The 25,818-nt window shown below is 33.8% G+C and overlaps 1 protein-coding gene and 1 long non-coding RNA gene across 2 annotated transcripts; one reads left to right on the plus strand and one right to left on the minus strand.

Annotated features, from left to right (window-relative positions):
• The first annotated feature begins 1,544 nt into the window (after positions 1 to 1,544).
• On the plus strand, positions 1,545 to 5,808 carry LOC111376684 (protein FAR-RED IMPAIRED RESPONSE 1-like). Its single transcript, XM_022999654.1, has 4 exons — positions 1,545 to 1,810; positions 2,435 to 4,589; positions 4,659 to 5,090; positions 5,394 to 5,808. The coding sequence occupies exons 2-3, from the start codon at positions 3,714 to 3,716 to the stop codon at positions 4,830 to 4,832; spliced, it is 1,050 nt and encodes a 349-aa protein (XP_022855422.1). The 5' UTR covers positions 1,545 to 1,810; positions 2,435 to 3,713; the 3' UTR covers positions 4,833 to 5,090; positions 5,394 to 5,808.
• Positions 5,809 to 6,030: 222 nt separating this feature from the next.
• Positions 6,031 to 7,841, minus strand: LOC111376685. Its single transcript, XR_002699523.1, has 2 exons — positions 7,379 to 7,841; positions 6,031 to 6,641 (listed from the first exon to the last, which is right to left on the minus strand). It is a non-coding gene; the product is annotated as an uncharacterized LOC111376685 (long non-coding RNA).
• Between the last annotated feature and the right edge of the window lie 17,977 nt (positions 7,842 to 25,818).

Genomic DNA, 25,818 nt, shown 5'->3' on the forward strand with positions numbered 1-25,818 from the left:
AATGACGAATGGGGTCCGGATCTGGGATTGCTTTTCACTCTTCACTTTCATCATTTGGATTTTGGGCTGTTCATTGTCTTATTAGGTTGCTAATTGGTTAATGAAGCTAATTTAGCATTTGGTATTGAGCTGGTAAAATGATAGTTTAAAATATTTTTATCGAAAACAAGACAATTTAAAATTAGAAAAAAAATTTTATTTTTTTAATAATATATTAAATTTAAAAAATATTAACGTAAATTTTTTTTAACTCTATTTCATAAATATTGTGTCCCTTAACATAACATAATAATAAAAAAATTTAATTTTAAAATCAATAAAACAATTTAAAGATATAATTATACACATATATACATCTATAAAAAAAAACATTTTGGTGCCCGTACAATGTTGAGACAATGCTCGATTGCTCAACTCACACACACTCAGAACCACCTCAAAAATTCTTTTTTTTTTTTTTTTTTGGGGGGGGGGGGGGGCGGGGGGGGGGGGGGGGGGTTTAAATGAATTTTGATAGATGAATACGAAACTGTGTAAGGAAGTAGAGAGTATATTTTGACTCAAAGTCACATTTACACTTTATTTTAATTTTTCCTCGAAGAGGTTATACACTTAAAATAATGTTTCTCTCTCTAAAATAAAGAGAACGAGGTAAATAAAGAGGCTATAATAAGAGTTTGTTGTCTATTTTTAGTTTCCTAAGAGAGATAGCCTTTGTTTGGCTTCCATTAAAAATGCATTTTTGAATAGTAATATTTTGGAGAATGTGTGATTAAGAAATAAGGTAAAATATTTTGGGTTGACATGTATTATCATTTAATTAAAAAATATGGTGTTGAAAAGATAAGAGAGAAAAATGTACTTTTAGAGAATGTAGCTCGAACAAGGGATTAAACACTTTATGAATTGTTGTCTTATTTGAATGTTCTTCTATATATTTTATAAAGCAAGGAGTTAATTCCAACTTTGGATATTGTCTCAGTATTATTCGGACTTAATGAAATTAGAAATTAAGGTGCTATCTTCACGCTGCATCAATAAACATTGAGGAGCATCAATAAACATTGAGGAGCATCAATAAACATTGAGGAGCATTCGTAATCATGAAATTAATTAGATGGAGGAGTGCATAAAATTTTTTGCAATGTCTACTCGCTTTAGCAAAATCAAGAAATCATAACATTATTTATTGAGTGAATGACAATTCACTATAATTACATCAACTATTTTTTATATTTATATGAATAAAATACACAGACATTTTGTTACAAACCAAAATATACAAAGTCACTACAGCTCTGCTGGAGTGATAGGGCTTCTTGACAGGGATAGGGATAGGGTGCCTACATGTCAAGAAGACCTGTTTGAGTGGTTTAATTCAAGTAATAAAGCTATTTGTGCTCTTTATATGTTGGTTGACACGCTTACATGGAAGGCAAAATAAAAAAATAGAAAAAACATGAAAACTGGGCCGATTTCTTGAATTTGTGGACGGGTCCCATTTCAAAATGACAAATAAGTTCGAAACTGGCAATCCCTTTTTCGTTTTGCCCGCGAAATTAATTTTTGCTTTGCCTACGACTTCTCTCAGCTGCATCCATATTTCCTTCCCAATGAACTGAAGCAATTTGGTCGTTGATTTGTGCCAGAAATCGGGGCATTTTGTTACAGAAACAGGGGACATTGCGTCGCTGATTTCTCTCGACTTCTCTTCGTCGTGACATTGCATGAGGTACCCAATACGGGGGTTAACTTAGGAAGCAAAGAAGAAGGCAAAATCTTGTTCGATTCGAAGAGATGACAAACAAAGGTATTCCTCTTCCTCATTTGAGTTTGATTTCTCTGGATTTCTCTTTGAGTCGTTATTGTCACGTAGAAAACATAAGATTGTTCTTGATAGTTTGCACATACGTAGTTGAACATAATTTTGATGTTCTGTGGGTGGAAAGTTTAACCCATATATTATGTAAATCGAGTGTTTTGGGCTCAAATGTTTAGGACCATCTTAAATGATCATTGGGTTGAATAAACATGCTAGATTCTACACCTTTACTTAGTGAAACGAAAGAAGCCTGGTATATAACAAAAATGCTAGACCCGATCATACTGATTTACAGCAAGCAATGTTCGGGTACTTGTGTTCCAAGGATGAATTATATGCAGTAACTTGTGTTCATTTTAACCCATATATTATGTAAATCGGGTGTTTTGGGCTCAAATGTTTAGGACTATCTTAAATGATCATTGGGTTGAAGAAACATGCTAGATTATACACCTTTACTTAGTGAAATGAAAGAAGTCTTGTATATAACAAAAATGCTAGACCTGGTCATACTAATTTGCTGCAAGCAATGTTCGGGTACTTGCATTCCAAGGATGAATTATATGCCGGAACTTGTGTTCGTTTTAATTTTTCCTTTTTTTTTTGTGGCAGGGAAAGGAATTTTAGAAGAGATGGAGGATGATAGCTTGTTAGTATCAAATAACAAGAATATGTTGGAAAGTGTTAACTTAGTGAATGATGGAACTGCAAGATTAGATGGTATGATTGTGCCCGAGGTAGATATGAAGTTCAGTGATGAAAAAGAAATGTTCAATTTTTACAAAAGATATGTGTACAAAGTGGGCTTCCCGGTTAGGAAACGAAACTCACAAAAGGATGATGACGGAATTGTGAGATATGTTGTGATTACATGTAGCTGTGAAGGGCAAAGGAATAGTACCACAAGCAGTTTTATGTAGCTGCAAGCTACCATTCAGACAGATTGTAAAGTAGGCTGACTGCATCTGCAGATGCATGTGGAGTATGGAAAATTAATACAGTCAATCTCATTCACAATCATAAAACCAGCCCTTCAAAGTCCAAGTTGTATTGTTGCAACCGAGAATTGAGTGCCTATGTCAAACGATGGCTTGAAGTGAATGATATGGCAGGGATTCCATTGCATAAAAGTTATAACTCCGCGGTTGTAGAAGCAGAGGAATATGAGAATATGACTTGCATCGAAAAGAATTGTCAAAATTATGTTGAACAGGTGAGGCGGTTAAGACTTGGAGAAGGAGATGCAGCAGCAATACAGGTTTACTTTTCAAACATGCAAGCAAGGTGCTCAGGTTTTTTCTTTAGTATGGATTTAAACGAAGAGTCCTGGTTGAGGAATATCTTTTGGGCAGATAATAGGAGTAGGTAAGCATACAAGGAGTTTGGGGATGTGGTGACGTTCGATACCACGTACCTAACTAATAAGTATGACATGCCATTTGCGCTGTTTGTTGGAGTTAATCATCATGGGCAATCAACACTCCTTGATTGTGGTTTGTTGTCAAACGAAAATACAGAAATATTTGTATGGCTTTTCAAAACTTGGCTGTAGTGCATGCATGGACAAGTATTCCTTGAAATTATTACCGATCAGGACAGGGCCATACAAAATGCAATTCAGATCGTGTTCCCAAACACAAAACATAGATGGTGCTTGTGGCATATATTGAAGAAGTTGTCAGAGAAGTTTGGCTACCACATCGATAAGGGTGAAATATTTTCTACTATACATGTACTGGGGTATGATACTGAAAATGTTGAAGACTTTGAAGAAGGTTGGAGTACGATGGTAGAGGAGTATAACTTGCATGACAATGACTGGTTGTCTAGACTGTACTCTAACAGAGACTGTTAGGTACCTTGCTATTTGAAAAAAAGTTTTGGGGCTAGAATGTCAACCACTCAGCGCAGTGAGAGCATGAATGCATTCTTTGACGGGTACGTGCCCTCTAAGATATCGCTGAAGCAATTCGTCAAACAATACGAACGAGCTTTGAGGAATAAGGTAGAGAAAGAGTTTCAGGCAGATATCAAATCTTACTCGCAAATGGTTCCATGCGTAACGAAATACGAGCTAGAGAAGCAGTTTCAGCTAGTTTACACAATTTCAAAGTTTAGGGAAGTTCAGGTTGAGTTCATTGGGAAGATCTATTGCGATCTCATATCTTCGTCAGAGGGCTTTTCAAGGACGATGTATGAGGTATTGGAGGATGTCATACTTGACAATCGAGTGAAGAAAAAGAAGTTTTCTGTCACATTTCAAAAAGAGAAATGTGAAATTGTATGTAGTTGTCATCTTTTCGAGTATCGAGGAATAATTTGCCGGCATGCAATCACTGTACTTCTCCGTAATAACGTCACTTCACTGCCCGATACCTACATATTACGGAGATGGAGGAGAGATGTTAGTAGAGCGCTCACCAGGGTTGCAGCAAAATACGCCGATTTGAGTAGTAGTCCAACCCAGTTGAGATATGATAAATTGTGTCGGTCATTTACTTTGCTTGCCTGCAAGGTTGTAGGGGATGATAAGCAGAGTCGTCAGGTGATGGAATGGATAGAATGCAAAGAAGGAACAGTGACGACGAGGTTGATTAGAAGAAATAATAACATATCACGGCAACCTTTTCAGACAATGTTGGATAATAGAGTATCGCAGCACTCTGGCAAGGGAAGTGTACAGGATTCGAAATGGTCGAACAGAAAAGGTGCACCGAAGAAACTACAGAGGAAAAGCTATCTTGAACCGAAGTCCAAGAAAGCAACTGTATGTATGTGACTTATTTGGTTTTGTAAGAAAGTGCATAGAAATAGTAATTATTTGTCTCTTATGCAGGGCCATATAACTTCAATCAAAGATGGGAGAACTAAGGCAGGCCCAAGTCCAGTAGGAGAAGTTGAATCGGTCCGATACTCCATGCAGCAACCAGTCACATGCTCACAACGTTTGATGGTTCTTTTCTTTCCATCGATTACTGAATATGAGTTGCACTTTTCGGTTACATCATGATATGGTGCAGGGTGCTAGCGAAAGTTATGCATTTACACAACAACAAATGACTCCGAATTTCATCCAAATGGGTTGAACAAATGATATGTCGTACGGTGAACTTCCGTAAAGTTTTTTAAGTCATACTTCATTTGCATAATAACCTTTTCTACTTCATAGTTGGAAATGCAATGCCTAATTACATTCCAAATGTACCTCGCCCACATGGACGAACTTTTGATGTTAGACGAAGAAGAATGATGGACGGATATTCACAAGGTAATTAAGAGATGCAGATGGGTTGTTTATTTATGTTTTCCTCTCCATATTTTATGTGTATTTGTGTACTTGAGCTTTGGCCTTAATTTGAGTGTTGGAATATTAATTTTGCTTCTACTTTAACCAAGTATTTGTAATGTGTCTAAGCTGAGTTTTTTTGATGTCTTTCTTGCTTTATTAATTCAGCTCTTATTCGATTCATGATGGGAAGGTTGGAGGATAAATGTAGAACTCTTTTTCGGTGTAAGAGGTGAACATGAGTTGAGATCTTTTTTGCTCACTTCACTTCTTTTAATTGCGCAGAATATGTCCAGCAGAAGAGTAGATGCATTCAGTGCAGTAACACCATAGTTGGAGGAGTGCTTATGGTGTGGCACCTACGGCTGGAGGAGTGCTTTTGGTGGTGCAGAATTTCGAGCTGTTGCCTCCTCCCGGGCAGTCGAAGATAGACATCAGTGAGATAGGTGGCCAATTCAATATGCATATTTTGAAGCATTCCACCATTATGCTAAAGCCACAATCCTTTTAAATTTTGTGTTTTGAAAAAAATATAATAATGTGTGAATGAGTTTTGTGTTTTCTATTATTTTGGCCACAGTTATATGAATATTTGGATTTTTCCAGTAACATCCTCTCCTCCACTCTTGATACTTGGTTTGTAGCTACACCGAAATTTTAGTTGGCAGAAAGAAACTTTAGTTGGCAGAAAGAAACTTGCTGATTAATCGGCCAACATGGTTGAATATTGTATCATTATTCTCTCATGTTATAACGTATGTAGATTTTTCATCCATTATTCTACTTTTATTTGAAATTTGGTCATGTCACAGGGAATTTGCTCATGGGACCTCCCGCCCTATTTTTTGGGCATGGGGCAGGAATTACCAAAACCCAGCTATTTGAAGAGCTATAACACTTAAATCTATCTTAGCACAATGAAGAACACAAATAATATAACAAACAAGACAAATTCTAGTCCGCTACTATTAACACCGACATCGTTAACATAGCGATTCAAACATCGAAAGCAAATATATTACAATGACTTGTTCGGCTCACCAACGGCACATATTACACATGAACTAAAAATAACACCACATTTTGTTGGCCCCTTCCTTTTCATAAGAAAATATAACCATTACTCATGCTGGCCCCTTCCCTTTCACATCAACTCCCGCACTTTCGTTGGCCTTCCTTATAGTCACGTTCAAAGAAATCTCAATGTCTCGTTCCTCGGACACCACATGACAAAGAGACTAGAACATGCAAGAGAACTCCTAAACTTGGTCGATTGCTGCATGATTATTCGAGTTAATGGTAACATCACTTGATCCATAGCTTGATTCTCCCTCATCGACCCATGCCCAATATTTACAGTTAGCATTGCAGCAATTGAACAGTCTTCCCTTATTCTTCGTCTCCCTCTCGACCTCGAAGCACTTCACAAATCCACTTTTACCCAAGGGGCATCGCCTTTTGTCCGGGCAATCCGCAAACAAGTGGACCTTCTCTTTACAGTTATGACAAAGACCAGAGTTCTTACTCGGCATACTACACACAAACGACACACAGATTACACCACATTAAACAACTAAACAACATTTTTAACAAAATCCCCTTGCTCAGTAGAATCAAGATACTCAAAAAAATTGAATTTAAAACCAAACTTGAATGTTAAGAACCATATCAATAATAACATTAACAAACTTACACATTTAACCCACTCTTTACATGCCACCATAAGAAAACAAAAGGGCTTCAACATTATATACTCTGTCTGAGATTGTGCCTATCAAATTCAATTGTGAGTCCAAATTCTCTTATTGATGTGGTCATACATCAAAGGCTTTTGACAAAATTGAACTCTTTTATGCCTTATCATATTACTGGTAGGTAGAAACATTTCTCTCCAGATTTATGATTATATTTAAAAATTACACAAACCCTTCAAAGAAATATTTCTAACAGTTTACAAGTAGATTTTATTCATATTGTTTATTATTCACACAAATTATGTACATTCACCATCTCCAAACAACGGTATGACTTGAGATTGAAAGGCATACTAATGAAGTTCGAAACTGTGCAACCTAGACTGCCATATGTTCAACACTAGCCCAGATTATCATATATTCGAAACTTGTATATATTCGAAATGGAGTTCGAAACTTTGTAGCCCAGTACGTCGGGTTCTTCGAAGAAATAGGGGTGAGAGTTAGATTTTTCCATTTCTTAAAACATAAATTACTTCCCCATAGTAAAAATAAATGACCAAATATTCTACTTACATAATATTGCTCAAGATTCCACCGGAGAAGAAGGCCTAAGCAACGGGCGACTTTGCTCCAATCTTGCGGCTAAATATTTTTTTCCTCACAACCGTGCGCTTAACTTCGGGTGGAAAACAAAACCATGGAGATGACCACTATATTTATCACCGTCTTCTCAATATGGTGGAGCGCACCCGCAGATCTCCTTGTATCAGTTCGTTTGTTAGAGAGGGTTTTCTGCCTTTGGGGCAACTGAGAAAGTGAAAGAAAGCGAGGGTAAGCGGGTTTCTTCAATTTGCGCCGGTTCAAGACATGTTACCCATTAATAAGTTTTCTTTGCCACGTCATCGTGTAACCCAACAGTTAAAGCGGCGTGTATGTGTAGCGGGATTGTAATTCAAGTCGAATAATGCTGCTCAACCTGGACAATCATGGTGAAGCAATCAGGGTTCGGTGGTTGAAGGCTTCCATGGCTTTTGTATTTGAGTTGCGTTATAATTTAAGAAAAAAAATATGGAATAAGGAAACTACATCATCAATTTCTAAAAATTAGCACGTTATCCTTGAGGATTAATGAAAAAATATGAAATCAATATTCACAAGGAAACATAGCCACATAAGGAAAAATAATTTTTCATAACTAAATTGGGACTATGAACATGTGGAATTAAGTTAAAATGTCATAAACCTAATTCCACAATGGCTCGTTCTCTATAAATAGCCATGCATTGATAAAAATTAAAAGGTGTGTAATTCTATAACATCTAGTCCGATCTCAGCTTTGTCTCTCCCACACGATTTTCTACATGCAATTGACTTGATCTTGGTGCCTAACGATGCAGTTGACTTGTTCTTGGTGCCGAACGATGTTTATCTTACAGTTTCGAGGAAGACGTAGTAGGAGATCTGTTGATAGCAAAGCCCTTCGAATATTTTAAGGTCAACAAGTTTCATTATGAGGAGTCCGTGTGTTGGAGTTACCGTAAGTTGTATGAAACTCGAGTAATAATTTAACTAATGTAGCATGATCTACAAACATAATATTTGATCGTAGCATTTATGAACTTAATTTTCTGTCATTACATTCTTACTTTAAACTTTCAATTAATTAGCATATCTTCTTTCAAAGGTTCATGTCCAAATATTCTTTAGCATGCTTTGAAAGAAGGGAAAAGTATTTTTTACTTTCATATTTGTTATACTTGTCTAAAAACTATAAAGAGAAAATAAGTCTTTTTATACTCTCTTAACGATTTTTTAGACAGGAATTGTCATCAAGGACTGCATATGCTAATTAATCTAAGAATAAATTTTTTTCCCCAATGTCCACTTGAGGAGGCAACCTCCAAATTTTTTTTTTTTTATTTTTTATTTTTAACCTTCCCATTTTGATGTTACACCATTGTTTTGAGGACAGTGATGGGTAAAAATGACCAATTCAATTCAAGAAACCTAAAATGTTCACCATTTGTTTGCCAATCTGCGAAATAAATATTTATTTTCTAGACTATCATATTTGTAGTTGCTACTACATTTTCTTAAACGAAAGAGAATGAATTAACTTGTTATTATATTAAAATGTCCATTTCTTTTGAAGTTATGCTCATTCCTTTTCGTCACAACCTCTCTACAAATCAAGACCTTAGAAGTTGGCTAGACGACCACAAAAAAATAAAAAATAAAAAATAAAATAAAGAAGAAGGTATAGATAGAAAAACTAATTCACTATTTGTCTATCATTCTTTAAATTTTTTTCTAGAACTTATTTAACTACATATTCTCACAATAAAATATCTTGCACCTAAACTCAAAATTCTTCCCCATTTTTATCCACACATTCTCAAAAAATACTATTTCTAAACTCATTTTTCTCGAAAACTCTTTTTAATGAGTATCAAATATGGTCTAAATTAGAATACACATTAAGATTTTGACACCTATTTAGAATGGTAGATTGATGTATAATGTATGGATGAAAAATAAGAAATTTTTTTACATATAATATTATTTTAATGAAAAATATATTGTTAAAAAAAAAAAGAGAAAAATGTATTTTGATAAAAATGAGAATCAAAAGGGGTGTAAGTAACTTCCTTGGCTATATATTCTAGGAAATAATGAGTTTGATTGTTATATTCACTAATTACATGGCACGTGCATCATAGAGAGAGTTTCATATATACTGATGCGGCATCGACTATTCATTGGATTGGGCCTGTTAAACTAATTAACTTCGTCTTGGGCTTGAACTCGGTCCATTAACATCTCTTGGCCCATTTTATTTCACTTTATATATGTGATTCATTTTACAATTAAGGTATGTATTATAATCCTAGCCAAACCCCTCTCCCTCTCTTGCACTAATATTATTTCTTGTCTGACCGTTTATGTGACTGTCCGGAGTGCAAATGATTGTCGAATTTTTTTTTCTTGATCGTCGGTCTTTTCTTTCTAACAAGATGTCCAGTGTGCAGATAATGTCCACGTGGGGGGCGAGGTATACATGATGGGCTTTCTGTATATTATATCTTGAAGAAATGTGATATATCATTATTTACTTTATCGTAATGAGTAATTTGAGGGGTAAGTGGGCTCTAATTTATTTTGTAGATGTGCAGTGAATATATTGTGCTACTGTATTATAGGTTGGTTTGGTCCATATTATAGAGAAGATACTATCGAAATTTTGACAAATTATATGCGATCTTTTGATACAATCTATAAGCCCTTATTAGATTAGGCTTGCATAGATATTTTTCGAGGCAGTTGCAAGTCCTTACTTATTGGAGCGGCTAATATTCTTAAGGCAATTTGTAGGTTCTCACATATTTGAGATCAATGCATATTTTCAAGGCAGTTTGTATGTCCTTGCTTATTGGAGTTACTTATATTTTTGAGGAAATCGGTAAGACCTCACCTTGTTGACTACTTATATTCCGAAGTCCAACCCATCACATGAATGTACTACTCGGATTTGGGGGATTATTGTTATATTCATAAATTATGTGGCATGCGCGTGATAGAAGGAGTTCCATATACACTGACGTGGTATCGACTATTCATTAGATTGGGCCTATTAAGCTAATTATCCTCGTCTTGGCCTTGGACTCGGCCCATTAACATAACTTGGCCCCATTCTCATTTCATTATATATATGTGATTCATTTTACAATTAAGGTATGTATTTTGATCCTAGCCAAACTTCGCTCCCTCTCTTGCACTCATATTATTTCCCATCCTCCTGTCGGAGTGTAAACGGTCGTCGAATCTTTTTCTTGACCAACAGTCTTTGCCTTCTAACGGAGTGTTCAGTGTGCAAGTAATGTCCACGTAGAAGGAGTGAGGTCAGGATTCTGTTGGCACATTTTTTAAGGTCAACAAATTATTATACAATCGACAAGAACCCTAAAAAAGTAGAAACACATGCCTCCCTTAATAAAAGAGAATGAAAGTAAGGAATAGGTAGACACTGTAAATCTAAAAAGTGGATAACAATTCATCTTAAAATTTGGTCCTTTTTTAACTCATTTTCTACCACACATTCTCCCTACAATTTTTTTTTGAGCCTTATTTTTTGGAAAAATAATTTTTTTAATAATAATTATTTTAGAGAATACGTGATTAAAGTATGAAAAAGTTATGAATTGACATGTAAATTATTTTATTGAAAGAATGTATGGTTGAAAATAAGTTTCAAAAAATGAATTTTTAAATAATGGGGTTCAAACATGGGCAAAATAATTTTATATGAAAATCCATAAAAATTTCATACGTTTTTAACCACATGATATTCACTATTACAAAATCTATTCTCCCAAAAAAATAAGGTTCAAACAAACCCGTTGGACATCTTGATCACCAAAAGAACTATTTGTTATTTCATGACTATTTACGAATGTCAATGATAAAATTATTAGCATATCTTCCCAATTTGTTTAAATATACTCTATTTTTTTCAACTTTCATAGAAAGTAGGTTACCTCTAAAATCATTAAGAGCAATTGCAATTCAATGAAATTTAGTAATAACAAGGCAAATGGAAGCATATAGATCCTGACCGTACAGTTATCTCATCAAAGAAAATATGCAAAACATTCATAATTCCACGAAGGGAAAATTGATGGAGAATCCCTTTTCCTCTTAATAATAATAATAATAATTGTTGTTGTTGTTGTTGTTGTTGTTGTTTGAAGAGGTTAGTATTGATTGAAGATGTAATTTCGTGTGGAAATAGGGATGGCCATTTACCTCGTCCTGCCTCACTCCGACGGGTTGGCGGGGCGTAAATCGTCTCTCCGTCTCGGGTCTCGAGGTGGGGTGGGGCATCCCATCCCGTGAATTTTATTTATTTATTATTATTATTTTTAGTTCCTCCTGCAAGACCCATCATTTTCCTAAGTGTATAGGAAGAGTATTTTTTTTTCCAATTATATTAAGAGTTATTTTCTTCTTATATAAAATCAGTTTTCACTAAAATTAATTATTAAATTAAGACTTTAATTAGACTACTATAACTCCAAATTTAATTCAACCAATTTAAGTCAATCTCAATAGTGACAGAAACTAGCTATCGATCAATATCTGTAGTTGGAGCCTGCATTTTCTGTAATGGCAAATATAAACTAGAAATTAAATGTCAAAAAAAATTAAATGAATAAAATAAAGCAACTGATAGTAGAATTAATAGTTCTATTGATGAATGAAGTTATGAAGATTGAAAAATGACAATTTTTGGATCAAGAAATGAAATTTAGTTACAATGTCGCAATGACAATGTAATTTTAATTGCAATTGTTTCTTTTTGGACAGTGTTTATTTCGACTTTCGAGTGTTTATTTTGGATATTAAATTTGTTAGTGTAAGTATTATTTTTATTTTATTGAACTTGAAATTTTGAAGGAAAGAAAAAAGGGGGGGGGGGGGGGGGGGGAGAAAACGAGCCTGCCCGGCCCGGCCCGTAAAAAGTCCGAGCAAAAGCTTGGCCCGGCTCGAGCCCGCAAAAAAGCTCGGTCATTTTAACCGGGCCGAGCCCGAGCCGAAACTAACGGGGCAAGCTCCCCTTCCCGTCCTGCCCCGTCTAAAGCTGGACAGGGGGGGCTCCCTATGTGTAAAGGTTAGTTGGGATGGGGGATAGGATTTATTGAAGATGTAGTAACTTGTGTGAACTCGAGTAATAATTTGATTAATCCAATATATTTCGCAGAGTTAAATCATATTTGATCTCATCATTGTTTGACAAGAATCATGATATCTATAAAGATGGTTATATTGACACCACAATTATTATTTGGTACACCACATTTAATTACAGTTAAAGTCCTTAATATTTTCTCATTGTAGTAATTATTTTCTTAACCTTTTTCCATCATATTTTTATCTTTAAAATTCCATTAATTAGTATGCTCAATCTTTGATGATGAATTATTTCAAAACATTTTGTTTTCATGGTTTTCAAATGAGGAGGAAAAAATTCACACCTTTTGTTTATTTATTTTTAAAAATATGATCGAAAAAAAGTTATTCTACACCATTTCAATGAACTTTTGAACATAAAACTGTTATGAAGTACCAAATGTATTAACTTATGAATATTAACTAATGGAAAGTTTGAGGATAAGAATAACATAAAAATTCGTTAGGAATATAAGTGTGATAATGAATAAAGATTAAGAATATTAAGTGTAATTAAAATGTAGTTCAAGAAGTAAAAATTGTGGTGGCAATATCTACATCTATCTACAATATATTAAAAGGAAGGAATGAGGAGAAACTTTTGAATACCAATTTTAACCTTACATATTTAGTTATATGCCCAATATACCCTTATATAATTTTACTTTGTTGATAATTAATTGAAACTTTTTAATACCAATTTTACCTTCCTTACATATTTAGTTATATGCCAAATATACCTTTATTTAATTTTGTTTTTGTCAATAAAAATAATAACATTAATTTCATTTATTCAGCATAAAATTAAAAAATTCATTTTCTTTTTCATTTGTTAGTAATTTCCTAAATTACTATTTTTAATATTACATTAATTATTATTATTGGCATTAATTCAATTTATATATTTAGCTACCTGCCCAATAGACACTCATTTAATTTTCATTTTGATAATAATCAATTAATAATATTAATTCAGTTTATTCAACATGAAATTAAAAAATCTCTTATCTTTTTCATTTGTCAATAATTCCCTAATAATCTTTTTAAAATTACATTAATTTTCATTAACAATGTTAATTCAATTTATTCAACATAAAATTGAAAAACATGTGTTGTTTGGCCATAAATTCCCCTTTGAAATTAAAAAAATATATAAATAAAAAAAAATCATCCAAATCTATTCAACATAAAATTGGAAAGGTGTTGTTTAAGGAACTCAAATGATGGTCTTAATTCCCCTTTCAATAAATATATCTTTTAAACATGATTAATAGCACTAATCCAATATGAAATTGAAAAAAAGGTCAATAATTTTCTAAATTAATCTTTTTAATCTTACTTTAATTTTTATAAACGGTATTAATTCAATTTATTCAACATGAAATTAAAAAAATAGGCGTTATTTAAGTAACTCAAATAATGGCCTCAAATTCCCCTTTTGAGATTAAAAAAGAAAAAAGAAAAAATTGATTTGATTACTAGCATTAATTCAAAATAAAATTAAAAAATGGACATTGTTTAAGGAGCTCAAAGGATGACCTTAAATAACCATTTATAGAAATTAAAAATAATATTTTTAAATTTAATTAATAGCATTAATTTAATTATCTTAAACTTTAATTTCCACGATCATGAAACCCACATTCTAATTGGTGAACCACAATTCTTCTTCGATGGAATTGTGATTGATCTAGCCACCAATGTTCAAGAGTTTGTTGAATATCCTTTTTGCATTGATTTTATATACCCTCTCAATTTTGGTATTCTAATATTCACATCTATACATACTTTACTTTCTAAATTAGATTTGGCATATTTGTTGAGACTTCAAAAATTGAAAGTTTCATTCAATTAAAATCGAATCACCTAACTTCTTCTCCCTTTTGAATAAGGGTTTTTTCCTCTCGAAGGCTCCTTGAGTAGAGGTTTTCTATCCTGTATCTTTGCAAGACACTTTTCTTTTCTGTGTTCTGGAGCATTTTCTCATGGAATCAAATATTGCAAACTTGTGTGAACGATTATCTCTCACAGAAGGAAGAAGCACTAGTAATTGAAGAAGAAGAGGTGCTGATCCCAAACCGAAGTGAAAAATGTATGTTATTCAAACTATTGTCCGACAAACATTTCAACAAAGAGGCTTTCAAGAACACCATGAAGCGATTATGACACCCAAACAAGGCCTTGTGTATTCAAGACATCTCCCCTAATCTGTTCCTAGCAGAATTCGATGAAAAAAGGGATAAGGAACGTGTAAAACGTGATGGTCCATGGGTCTTCGACAAGTCGACAAGCACTTGGTCTTAACCAGAGATGTTGAAGGCCTTGAGCAAATCCACCACATTTCCTTCTCCGAGGCAAATTTCTGGGTAAGAATCTATGATCTCCCTATCATGGCTCACAATTGGTAGATGGGTGAATTTATTGGACGGCAACTGGGCAAAGTAATCGAAGTGGATATTGATAAAAATGAGTTTGAACGGAGTGAATATCTTTGTATTCGAGTATGTCTTGATATTTACAAGCCCCTTCTACATGGGAAGAAGATTAGTGTCGGATCTTACAAACCATTTTGGATCCATTTCCCCTACGAACATCTCCCAAACTTCTGCTACCTATGCGGCATTCTTGGACACAGCCAGAAAGAATGCTCGAGATGGCAACCTTCAATGGAGGCATACTCAACTATAGATTATGCCTACGGACCCTGGTTAAGGGCTGGAAATCTGGGAGATTACGGTGGACCTATTCGTGATCGTCAAATGAACTCTACGGCAGAAAATTCTCCGATGTCAGAACCAAACTCTGACGACCAGAATCATGGCAAGAAAGTGCCAGATATGGCAAGTGACAACACCTCAGCTAAAATTCAGCAGAAATTACGGGGAAATTATGGAAAGGAAGATAATGCGGAGATGATGAAGGCAACATATCTGGAGCAATTACCGGTACAAAATGACTCTGAAATTGCAAATCAAAAGGAAGTAATTAAAGATGGCATAGGAATTTCTGATAATTTGCTAATGAATACTCCTGCTGACTTACAACTTGTATATGAGTTAACTAAGTCAAGTGAGAATTCAAATCCAGAATGCTGCCAGCCTCACTAGACGTTGGAAAAGGGTGAATAAGACAAAGGCACTCAGCTCTATTATTTCTACTCCACTTGCAAGTCTTAAGAGATCTCTAGACACATCATCTGAAAATAGGAAAACTATCCAAACCTCTAAACGACTGAAGGGCAAAGAAAATTCCCATGATTGAAACTACAACTACAACTCCTAGAAAACTGTTAAGCTAGGATGCACGAGGGCTTGGGAACCCTCGTGGCATTCATGCTCTTTCTGAACTTATCAGAAAGGAAGATGCCGAAGTTTGTTCTTACAAGAGACAAAACTGAACACAACAAAAATGGAATTCTGCCGAATAAAAATGAAATTCTATGGCTGTTTTAACGTGGAGTCGGTGGAGCGTAGTGGAGGAATAGCAATCCTTTGGAAACCGAATGTCCATTTAACTATTCTCAGCTACTCAAAAAGTCATATTGATGCTAAAATCGAATAACCCTGCACAGCTGATTTTTAACAGGTATCTATGGCCACCTCGATACCAATAAACATATGGAAACCTGGAATCTAATACAAAGTATGGAGAAGGACCCTTTAGAACCATGGCTTGTCTTTGGCGATTTCAATGAAATTTTATCTAACGAGGAGAAATGGGGAGGTCGTGACAGACCTTGACAACAACTAGAAAGCTTCCAGCAAATATTTTTTGATTGTGAACTAAGAGATCTCGGGTTTAAAGGGCCCCATTACACTTGGAACAATGGAAGATACGACTTGACACAAATTCTTGAAAAGCTCGACCGTTTCACTGCAAATGCTTCCTAGTGTCGATTATTTTCAGAAGCCATGATTACTCATGGTTCCACAGCATATTCAGATCACCGGCCTATTTGGGTCCAGTTTTACGGTACTCGCCAAACTCCCAAAGGACCTAACCATTCCGTTTCGAATCAATGTGTATAGGCGAAAAGGCATGCACTAATATTATACTTGATAATTGGTCCGATTCTAGCCCTCAGGGTCCGGATAACACTGTGGAAAATATTAGATGTTGCAGCAATCAGCTTTAGTCTTGGAATGTCTCCAAGTTTGGTAAACTGCAAGTGCAACTTGGCAACGCCAAAACAAAGCTTGCGCAGATTCAAAGTCAGGATCCTACAACTATAAATTGAAATGATCTTCGACAGGCCACCGAAGAAGTACAAACTTGGATGGATAGAGAAGAACTTATGTGGAAACAAAGATCAAGAGCTTCTTGGCTTGAAGAGGGTGACCAGAACACTCGATTTTTCCATGCAAAAGCTTCCCAAAGAAGAAGGAAAAATACAATTACTAGCTCCTGGATGACCAAGGCAATTGGCAAGAGAGGAAGGCATGCAACCACACAATAATCCAGTATTTTTCTGATCTGTTCACTTCTACAGGCTCGAAGAATCAAGCAGCCATTTTGGAGAACAAGAAGTGCAATGTAACTCCTGAAATGAACAATTAACTGGTAAAGCCTTTTACAGCAACTGAAGTCTTCCAGGCCTTGAAAGAGATGCACCCTACTAAAGCCCCAGGTCCTGATGGTAGCCTCCTATTTTTTATCAAAAATTTTGGCCGCATATCGGTTCCTCTATTACAAATGTTGTATTACATTCCTTAAACACCAATGAGTTCTCCCAACACATAAATCACACATTTATTACACTTGTTCCCAAGATAAAAACTCCTCATAGAGTTAAGGATTTCAGACCAATTAGTCTCTGCAATGTCTTGTATAAATTGTTGTCAAAAGTTGTGGCTAACAGGATAAAAACAGCACTTCCTACAGTGATTTAAGAAACACAATCAACTTTCATAAAAGGGCATCTCATTACAGACAATGTGCTTGTGGCCTATGAAATACTTCATTTCCTACGAAAAAAGAAGAAACGCAAGAAAGGCTACATGTCTCTCAAGCTTGACATGAGCAAGGCATATATAGAGTTGAATGGTCTTTTCTTGAGGCGGTCATGCACAAACTGGGCTTTCATGAAAAAATCATCAACTTGGTGATGACATGTGTTACTACTCCCTCTTTCTCGATACTCATCAATGGCTCTCCCATGGGTCGCATTATCCCATCTAGGGGGTTGAGGCAAGGAGATCCAATATCGCCCTATTTATTTCTTCTATGTACTGAAGGATTGACTAGCATACTACATGCTGCGGAAAGGAATAAAATGGTGAATGGTATGCAAGTGTGTAGAGGAGCTCCTAGTTTGAATCATCTCCTCTTTGCTGATGACAGCCTAATATTCTGTGAAGCAAATATGGAAACTAATAATCGACTAGATAATCTCCTTAGTAGCTATGAAGATGCCTCAGATCAACAATTGAATAGAGACAAAACCTCTATGGTCTTTAGTGCAAATGTAAAGCCAGACAAGCAGCAAGAAATTATGGCTCTATGGAATGCTCCTCAAATACAGCAATATGGAAAATACTGGGATTACTGCCTATGATTGGCAGATCCAAAAAGCGAGCCTTCTCTAAAATTAAACACAAAGTTTGGATGAAATTACAAAGTTGGAAAAGTAGTATATTTTTCCAAGGAAGACGAGAAATCCTCCTAAAATAAGTGGCTTTAGCAATTCCCTCCTATGCTATGAGTTGCTTCAAATTACCCTCCACATCATGCACCGAAATTGAAAGGATGATGGCTAGATTTTGGTGGGGCCAAAGAAAGGAGGAACGAAAAATCTATTGGGAATCATGGAATACAATGTGTACATCGAAATCCATGCGGGGAATGGGATTTAAGGAGTTGGGAATCTTCAACTTGGTTATGCTTGGAAAACAAGCTTGGAAGCTATTGCAACACGTTGATAGCTTAGCTCACAAAATACCCTCAGCCCGTTACTTTCCTAAAGGTAACATTCTCAAAGCATTTATTGGTAGTAATCCCTCGTATGCTTGGCGTGGAATATGGGAGGCTAAAAATCTATTGCTACAAGGGGGGAAGATGGATTGTTGGAGATGGAAAAACTATACATATTCTAAATGATAACTGGATATCGGAAGTGAAAAATCTAAGCAGTGAGTTGGTATTGATTTACAACAACATCACAACCACCAACTTGAAAATCCAGTGGCATCACTGATTGATCCCAACTTGAAGTGGTGGAACTTGACAAAGCTTAGGACTCTATTCAATCCAAAAATTGTAGAGGCGATACTAAAATTAAACCCAAGCCCCTCAGGAGAAAAAGATTGCTGGTCGTGGGAACATGAAAAAACTGGAATTTATTAGCGCATATAGATTCTTTAAGAATTGTTAACGCCGGGCCATGGTAACTCCTCAAATGTGGCTAAAAAAAAGAAGTTTTGGGATACTTTATGACGTCTAAAGATAACCCACAAGGTTAAATTTTTTGCTTGGAGAGCTTGCCAAGATAGCCTGCCCTCCAAACAAAACCAAATTCGAAGAGGAATACCTGTTGCCACCAAATGTTGTTTCTGCGACTACCAAGTAGAAGATCTATGCCATGTTCTATGTAAGTGCCCCTTGACTCACCAACTCCTAACCAACCGGTTTCCAGCACTAAAGAATATGGATTACCTGGGAGATTTCATCCAAGCACCTATGGATATAATGGCAAAAGACTCAAATGATACTCTCTCAGAATTTATACTGATCACTTGGGGTTTTCGGTTTCGTCGAAACAAAATGGTTCATGACCAGCTGAACCTTCCACCACAACAAGTAATTGCTACCACTTTAGCCAAAACACTCACTGCTGAAATAGGTCTGTCCCTCAATTACTTCCCTGGATTGCTTCTCCACAATTATAGGTGGTCCGCACCACCTAAGAAAGCATTAAAACTCAACATTGATAGCGCGCTATTTTTTTACTCAAATAAATCTGGGATTGGAATCATTTTACGAGACCAAGAAGGAGAAACAATTTTGGCCGCTAGTGGTCTTGCAAACACAATCTTGGAGTCGGAACACATTGAAGCTCATGCATTGGTCAGAGGCCTACAACTGTGCCTCAACCTTGGAATATCTCACTTAGTGGTGGAAAGTGATTGTTTGTTTTTTGTCAACGAAGTCAATAAGTCAAGCTCGTCCTCTTCATCAATCCGATCTCAAGTTGTCGAAATAAAAGAGTTAATGCAAAGATTTCCTCAATGTAACCTTCAGCACTGCAACAGACTATGTAACCAAGCAGCACACTCCCTCGCGCGACACGCATGGTCCCTTGAAGACATGATCCTCTGGTGGCATAGTGTTCCTTTATTGATTGAAAATTTAATTTTCATTGATAAACACTATTGTACCATTTCTTAAGGTTTATTGCCTTAATGAATGAAATATTTTCCCATAAAAAAAAAAAAGAAAAAGATTTGGCATATTTATATTCAAATTAATCAGATAAGAATTTTGTTACATTAAAGTAATAAATCTTTTTTTTTTTTTGGTTCAAATATTTATATGTTTTGATTTCTAATTTCATTCTATATTTTAGATTTATATCATCATTCATGAAAATGTTAAATGATCTCTTAAATTTGAATGTTTATTATGCTCTTTGTAGCGATGATGTGTAGTTTGGTGAATAGAACAAAGCTTGAAGGCTGCAAAAATGACGAAATAAAGTGTATTATCATTTTTCTACATAATTTGTCCTATATATTTATTTTATTTTATTTTATAGATTTTGGGGGTCTTTTCCCTCGAAGATGGTAACAAGAATATTGTTTAAACGTATGAAATTGAGGGATTACATCATGAATGTCGAAGCAATAGAAGAAAATCGAAATGGGCTATGTCAAGCTATGTGATTCAAAATTGCAAATTTATATATTAAATAAAACAATTCTTGCTCTCTCAACATGCAATTCAAAAAATTTATAAATCTCTTATAAATTTAGAAAAATTATTAAGATGGTATTAGTACATTATGAAATAATTTTAGTATTTCAACAATATTACGTATATCATTTATCCGATATTTAAGACGTGCAATGCACGTGCTCATTACTAGTTCTAATAAAATTAAACATCAAATTTTTAGTTGTTGATTTAATGTTCGATCAAAATGTTTATCAGCATTTAATAAAAAAAAAGTAAAAGAAAAAGCAGTACATTTCATCAACTCCGCATGAGTCTCAAATGATGATCAGGAAGCCCACTTCACGGAATCTTGCCCTTATTGTACTATCCTTTTTGGAACAGTTAGTACTTTGCAAATTTCTTTCATATTCTCAACAATTCAAAGGCAAGAGACTTTACAAATTTCTTTCGTATTCTCAGCAATTCAAACGCAAGACGTTAACAAAACACTTAAATTGAATTTCTTTTTTTCTTATTTTTATATGTAATATTACTATTATCACACTTTGCATTAGGGGTGGACAAAATGTCCAGACCAGATCAAACCAAATCAAACAAAACCAAATCAAATCATACGCTTCGGTTTGATTCTATAAAAAAAATTAATGGTTTTGGTTCTTTGAATCAAGAACCATTTGGCTTTGGTTCTGGTTCAGTTCTAGTTCAAAAATCAGAATCAGAAGCACACTTAATATTTAATTTTGTATATAATAATTAGTGGAGATCCTAAATTTGTATTCATTGGAGATAGCCCATTAATTGAATACACTTTATTAATCAATTTTGGGTTATTAGAGATAAACATCTCATTGGTTGTCTACACCCTAATTTTGTATTCGGTTGAATTATTTCTCCTTCACTCCTTTTCAATTTACACGTCGCAGCATAGTGGTTCTGCATTTCATCAAATCAGTGAAGTTTCATTTAAGATCGGAAAATGAAATTGATCACTTACTTAAAAAGTCTCTAAATTTTTATTTTTATTATTATTATTTTTTTTTTTTTACCTTGATTGTTTGATGAGTTATTTATGTTCTTCACAAACAGAGGAAGACTTAATAAACATTCATAAAATATTAAACAGTTAATGTTGCATATAGAAGTGGATCGTAAAAATTTTGATAATTCATTCTTTATTGTAAGGGTGTACCTTCAAAACTACCCCAATTAATTTAGTGAATTATTATTATTACTTATTAAACCTTTATTTTTATTTTTATTTTTATTTTTTTTTTGTATGAAAACATAAACTGATTTATGTATTCAAATTATGAATATATTTTATTTGTTAGTTATGACTTTTTTGATCTCAATGATTGAAATTTGAACTTCCTAAATGTTTGATGCTTATTTTCTTATTTAGTTATACATTACTAATTTATATGATGCAAATCTAAAAATTTAAGAAATAAAATTAGAACCAAATCAAATCAAACCAGAACTAAACGGTTCGGTTCAGTTTAATTTCATATCTTTAAAAAAATCATTTGGTTATACTATAAAAAAAATCATTGGTTCATGAATCGGTTCGATTCTCTTGGAACCAGAACCATATGAAACCATGTTCACCCCTACTTTGCATAGAGTTTGAACTTGAAAATAAAAAAGTANTTCGATTCTCTTGGAACCAGAACCATATGAAACCATGTTCACCCCTACTTTGCATAGAGTTTGAACTTGAAAATAAAAAAGTAGAAGTACTAGGTGAGTAAATATTGCTTTTAGTTTGATGTTATCGCAATAAGGATAATTATGAATAATTACATTTTTTTTAAAAATCGATTACAAGATAAGATTTGTTTTTATTATTCAATTATTCTTATCTTATGTCTTTTCTAGAACTCTCTCTATTTGAGGACGTGGGTGGGGTTCCGGAGTGGCAAGGTGACCTTTCATTTTTTTATCTTCCCATTTTGATGTTACACCATTGCTAGGAGGACAGTCGTGGGTCAAAATGACCAATCCAAATCAAGAAACCTACAATGTGCTCTTCTACTAGGCATCACAATTTGTTTGCCAATCAACGAAATATTTATTTTATAAATTAACATATATATTCGTACTATATTTTCTTAAATTACACAAAAAAAAAAATTATATTATAGTAAAATGACATTTCTATTACCACCTCTACATAAATCAGGAGTATAGATGGTTTGACTAGGCACAAAAGCATATAGAATGAATAGAATTAAAATTGAAAAGACACGTTAAACAACTTCCTCATCTATGTATGCCACTAATGAATTGCACATTTCATTGAGGGGAGAACCCTAAAAAAGAGGTAGAAGGAGATGAGCCAGGTCTCTGACCGCGTGCCTGTTGAAAAACGAGCCGACGATTCATAGGCTTGGTATAAAAAAAAGGTATAATAATAAATTGTAGGTAGGCGTTGAAAGTCTAAAAATAGGACTATAATTCGTTGACGAAATTATTCAATAAAGATGAAGCCATTTTCAGTGATGAATAATTTAATCTCAAACTAAGGTTTTGAAAGTAATAAATATTTAAATGTAGCTACTAATAATATAGTACAAAAATATTTCAATTTTTTGATTTCATGAAAAAAAAATCAAGATTTTAAAGATCACAAGCTAGTATTAAAATTTAAGTTCATCTCAAGATTGGTCGAATCTCTCTATCAATGAAAACCATATTTCTTTTATTACGTCTTAAAAAATTGGATTATCTCTAGAATCACTAAAAGCATTTGTAATTTAATGATAACAGGATGAGTGGTAAAGTATAGACCTCTCAATATACAATTATTGCATCCAAGAAAAATGCAAAAAGTTGATAATTTTTAATGCAATTTGTGATTGGTCCTTTCCATAGTTAAATACATGTCGATATGCTTTGTGGTAGTAATTGCACGATCATAATCACACACGCAAACTTGCAACAAGTGGTGTAATCTTAATCATATATAATTTTTACCACAAATTATAATTTTAGCTATATATTTTTAATATTCTTTATTACTTAATATTTTAATTTAATTTAATTTATGTTATAATTCCATTATAATTTATATCAATCTCTATAAAAATTGTAACGAAGCAATATTTATAATTAATAAATTAAGTTTTTTATTATTTCCCATTTGTCCTTTATTCTTTTACCACAGTAAATTTATTCTTTTTTATATTTTTATCACTTAATGATTTAATATATGTATTTAATTTGACTATTATTTTTTTAAGATATAAAAAAAACTTAATCAAGTAATAAATAATAATTCCTCAATAAAATTAGTCATTAAAATTCAAAATTTACAAATTCAATAATTACAAATTAAAAAGTGTTGGAATTGGTTCAAAAATCAATTGAAATTAACCGAAAAAAATTTGGTTAAGTATGAAAATGTTTGACTTCGTGTCAATTTCGACCAAATATTCGAATTTGATCCGATGGTTAAATTATAAAAGTAAATAGACTAACTTATTGTACTCGTCGAATAGATCGTCGTGGCATATTTGGAATCTCAAAATCAATACCGAATGAATGAGAATTTGCGGTTTAAAATTGAAAGAAATGAAGTGTTGCAATTTTTCGAAAAGAGGTTTGGCTAAGTGTTGCAACTTTTTGAAAGGATGCATGTTTTGGCCCACACTATTTCATTTGCATCCTTTCTACATCTATAAATAGGACCCTTTGGACGTGATTTTGAGTACATCATTGTATTGAGCATCCATTCTTCTCTTACAATTCATCTTTCTCTCATTCTCATAACATTCCTTTGTAAAGGGAAAATTCTGTTGAAGTTTCGCCGTTCTTGTGGTTTGAAGTGCTACTACCACAAGTGTGTATCCGTTGTATCTTGGGAGACATTTGTCATTCAATCGTGAACACCGTAGCGGGGTAATTTGTCTTAAGGAAAGAGTTATACTGGCCTCAAATTTCCTTTTCTACTCCTTATTTCATCTTGGTTTTATGGTTTTGTACTACATTTCTACTTCATAAAATCGTGGTTTAACTACGCTTCTGCGGGTTGAACTTTGCACTCACAAACAATCATCTTGACCACTCATAAATAAGTCGGATCCAACAAACTTAAGACAAATTTTCGGTGGTTGTTTGGTGTTTTAAATCAATCCGTTCAGTGTATTTTATGTTCTAATTCTTGTTGGAGTCTAATTCTGGAAAATCGGTAAGCCCTCTTATCTGTGATTTATTTTCAATGTTACTGATTGAGGCCTATAAGACCACTTTAAGGTACAACCACAGTTAGTTTGGAAATAAATCTATTGACAGTTTAATTCTGTTATAATAAATTTTATATTGCTTTATGGATAAACATATCTGGGATTGGAAATATATATATAATTAAAAATTGAACGATCTTATATTCATGTATGTTCATGTGAATTCATGTTGGATCCATATTTGCAAAATCTATGAAAATTACGTGGTACACAGCATCAGTTGCTATAATCCGACTATATCTTTGAAACGGTATGATGACATCTTTTGTTGTTGGGACTATATCATTACTTAAAAATGCCTCAAATTTTGTTTACCCATTATTATGATGTTTATATGTTATTTGTTCAATATTTCCTAATCAACTCATGCCACCAATGGAGGGAATGCAGATAAGATTTGTATATATTATTGATGGCTGCCAATGAGTGTCTTTGAATTTCTTTTTTTTTAAAACAACCATTTGGCCGGTCACTGAAATCTAAATGTTATATTCTGTCATCTATACAACACTAATAAATGCTCGCACTTGTGATAAAATTAAAGACAATTAATTTACTCTTGAATGGTGTGATCCTAAATGTGTGCAATTATGGAATCCGGTCTTTACAGTAAAAGTTTATAGACTTTAAAAGCATGTGACTTTCGGCAATTTTATTTGCATGACTGCGTCCATTCAATTTTGCTTGCCATGAAATAGTTTAATGTCAAGTCTGTTCTTGGGCATATCTGAATTAATTTTGCATAATAATTTGAGTTTTGGACGAAAGATTATCTTTTTTGTCGTTCTGACTCATAGAAAAATGTGTGGTATCATGAATATGATCGACTGCATGAATGCAATTGATTAGAGTTATGCTAATTTCATTTTATTTGAAATGTACAACTTATTTGTGGAATTGCATGATGCTGGTGTCAGTCATTGTTAATTTAATTGTGGATATGCCAACTCTTGTTTTGATAATAAGATTGTAAATATAGCTATGGCACAGAACATCGACATTCTTATGGATGGAATAAATCCATACAATAAATGTATAAATGTTTGGAATATAAGTTGCTATTCATTTACTTTGGTTAATGATTATTCCTTCAAAGGAATATGGAAAATTACATGATAAATTGTTGAGCCTCAATTAATTTGATGAAATTAA

Source organism: Olea europaea, unplaced genomic scaffold, assembly GCF_002742605.1.
Source record: "Olea europaea var. sylvestris unplaced genomic scaffold, O_europaea_v1 scaffold1549, whole genome shotgun sequence".
NCBI classification, from domain to species: Eukaryota; Viridiplantae; Streptophyta; class Magnoliopsida; order Lamiales; family Oleaceae; genus Olea; species Olea europaea.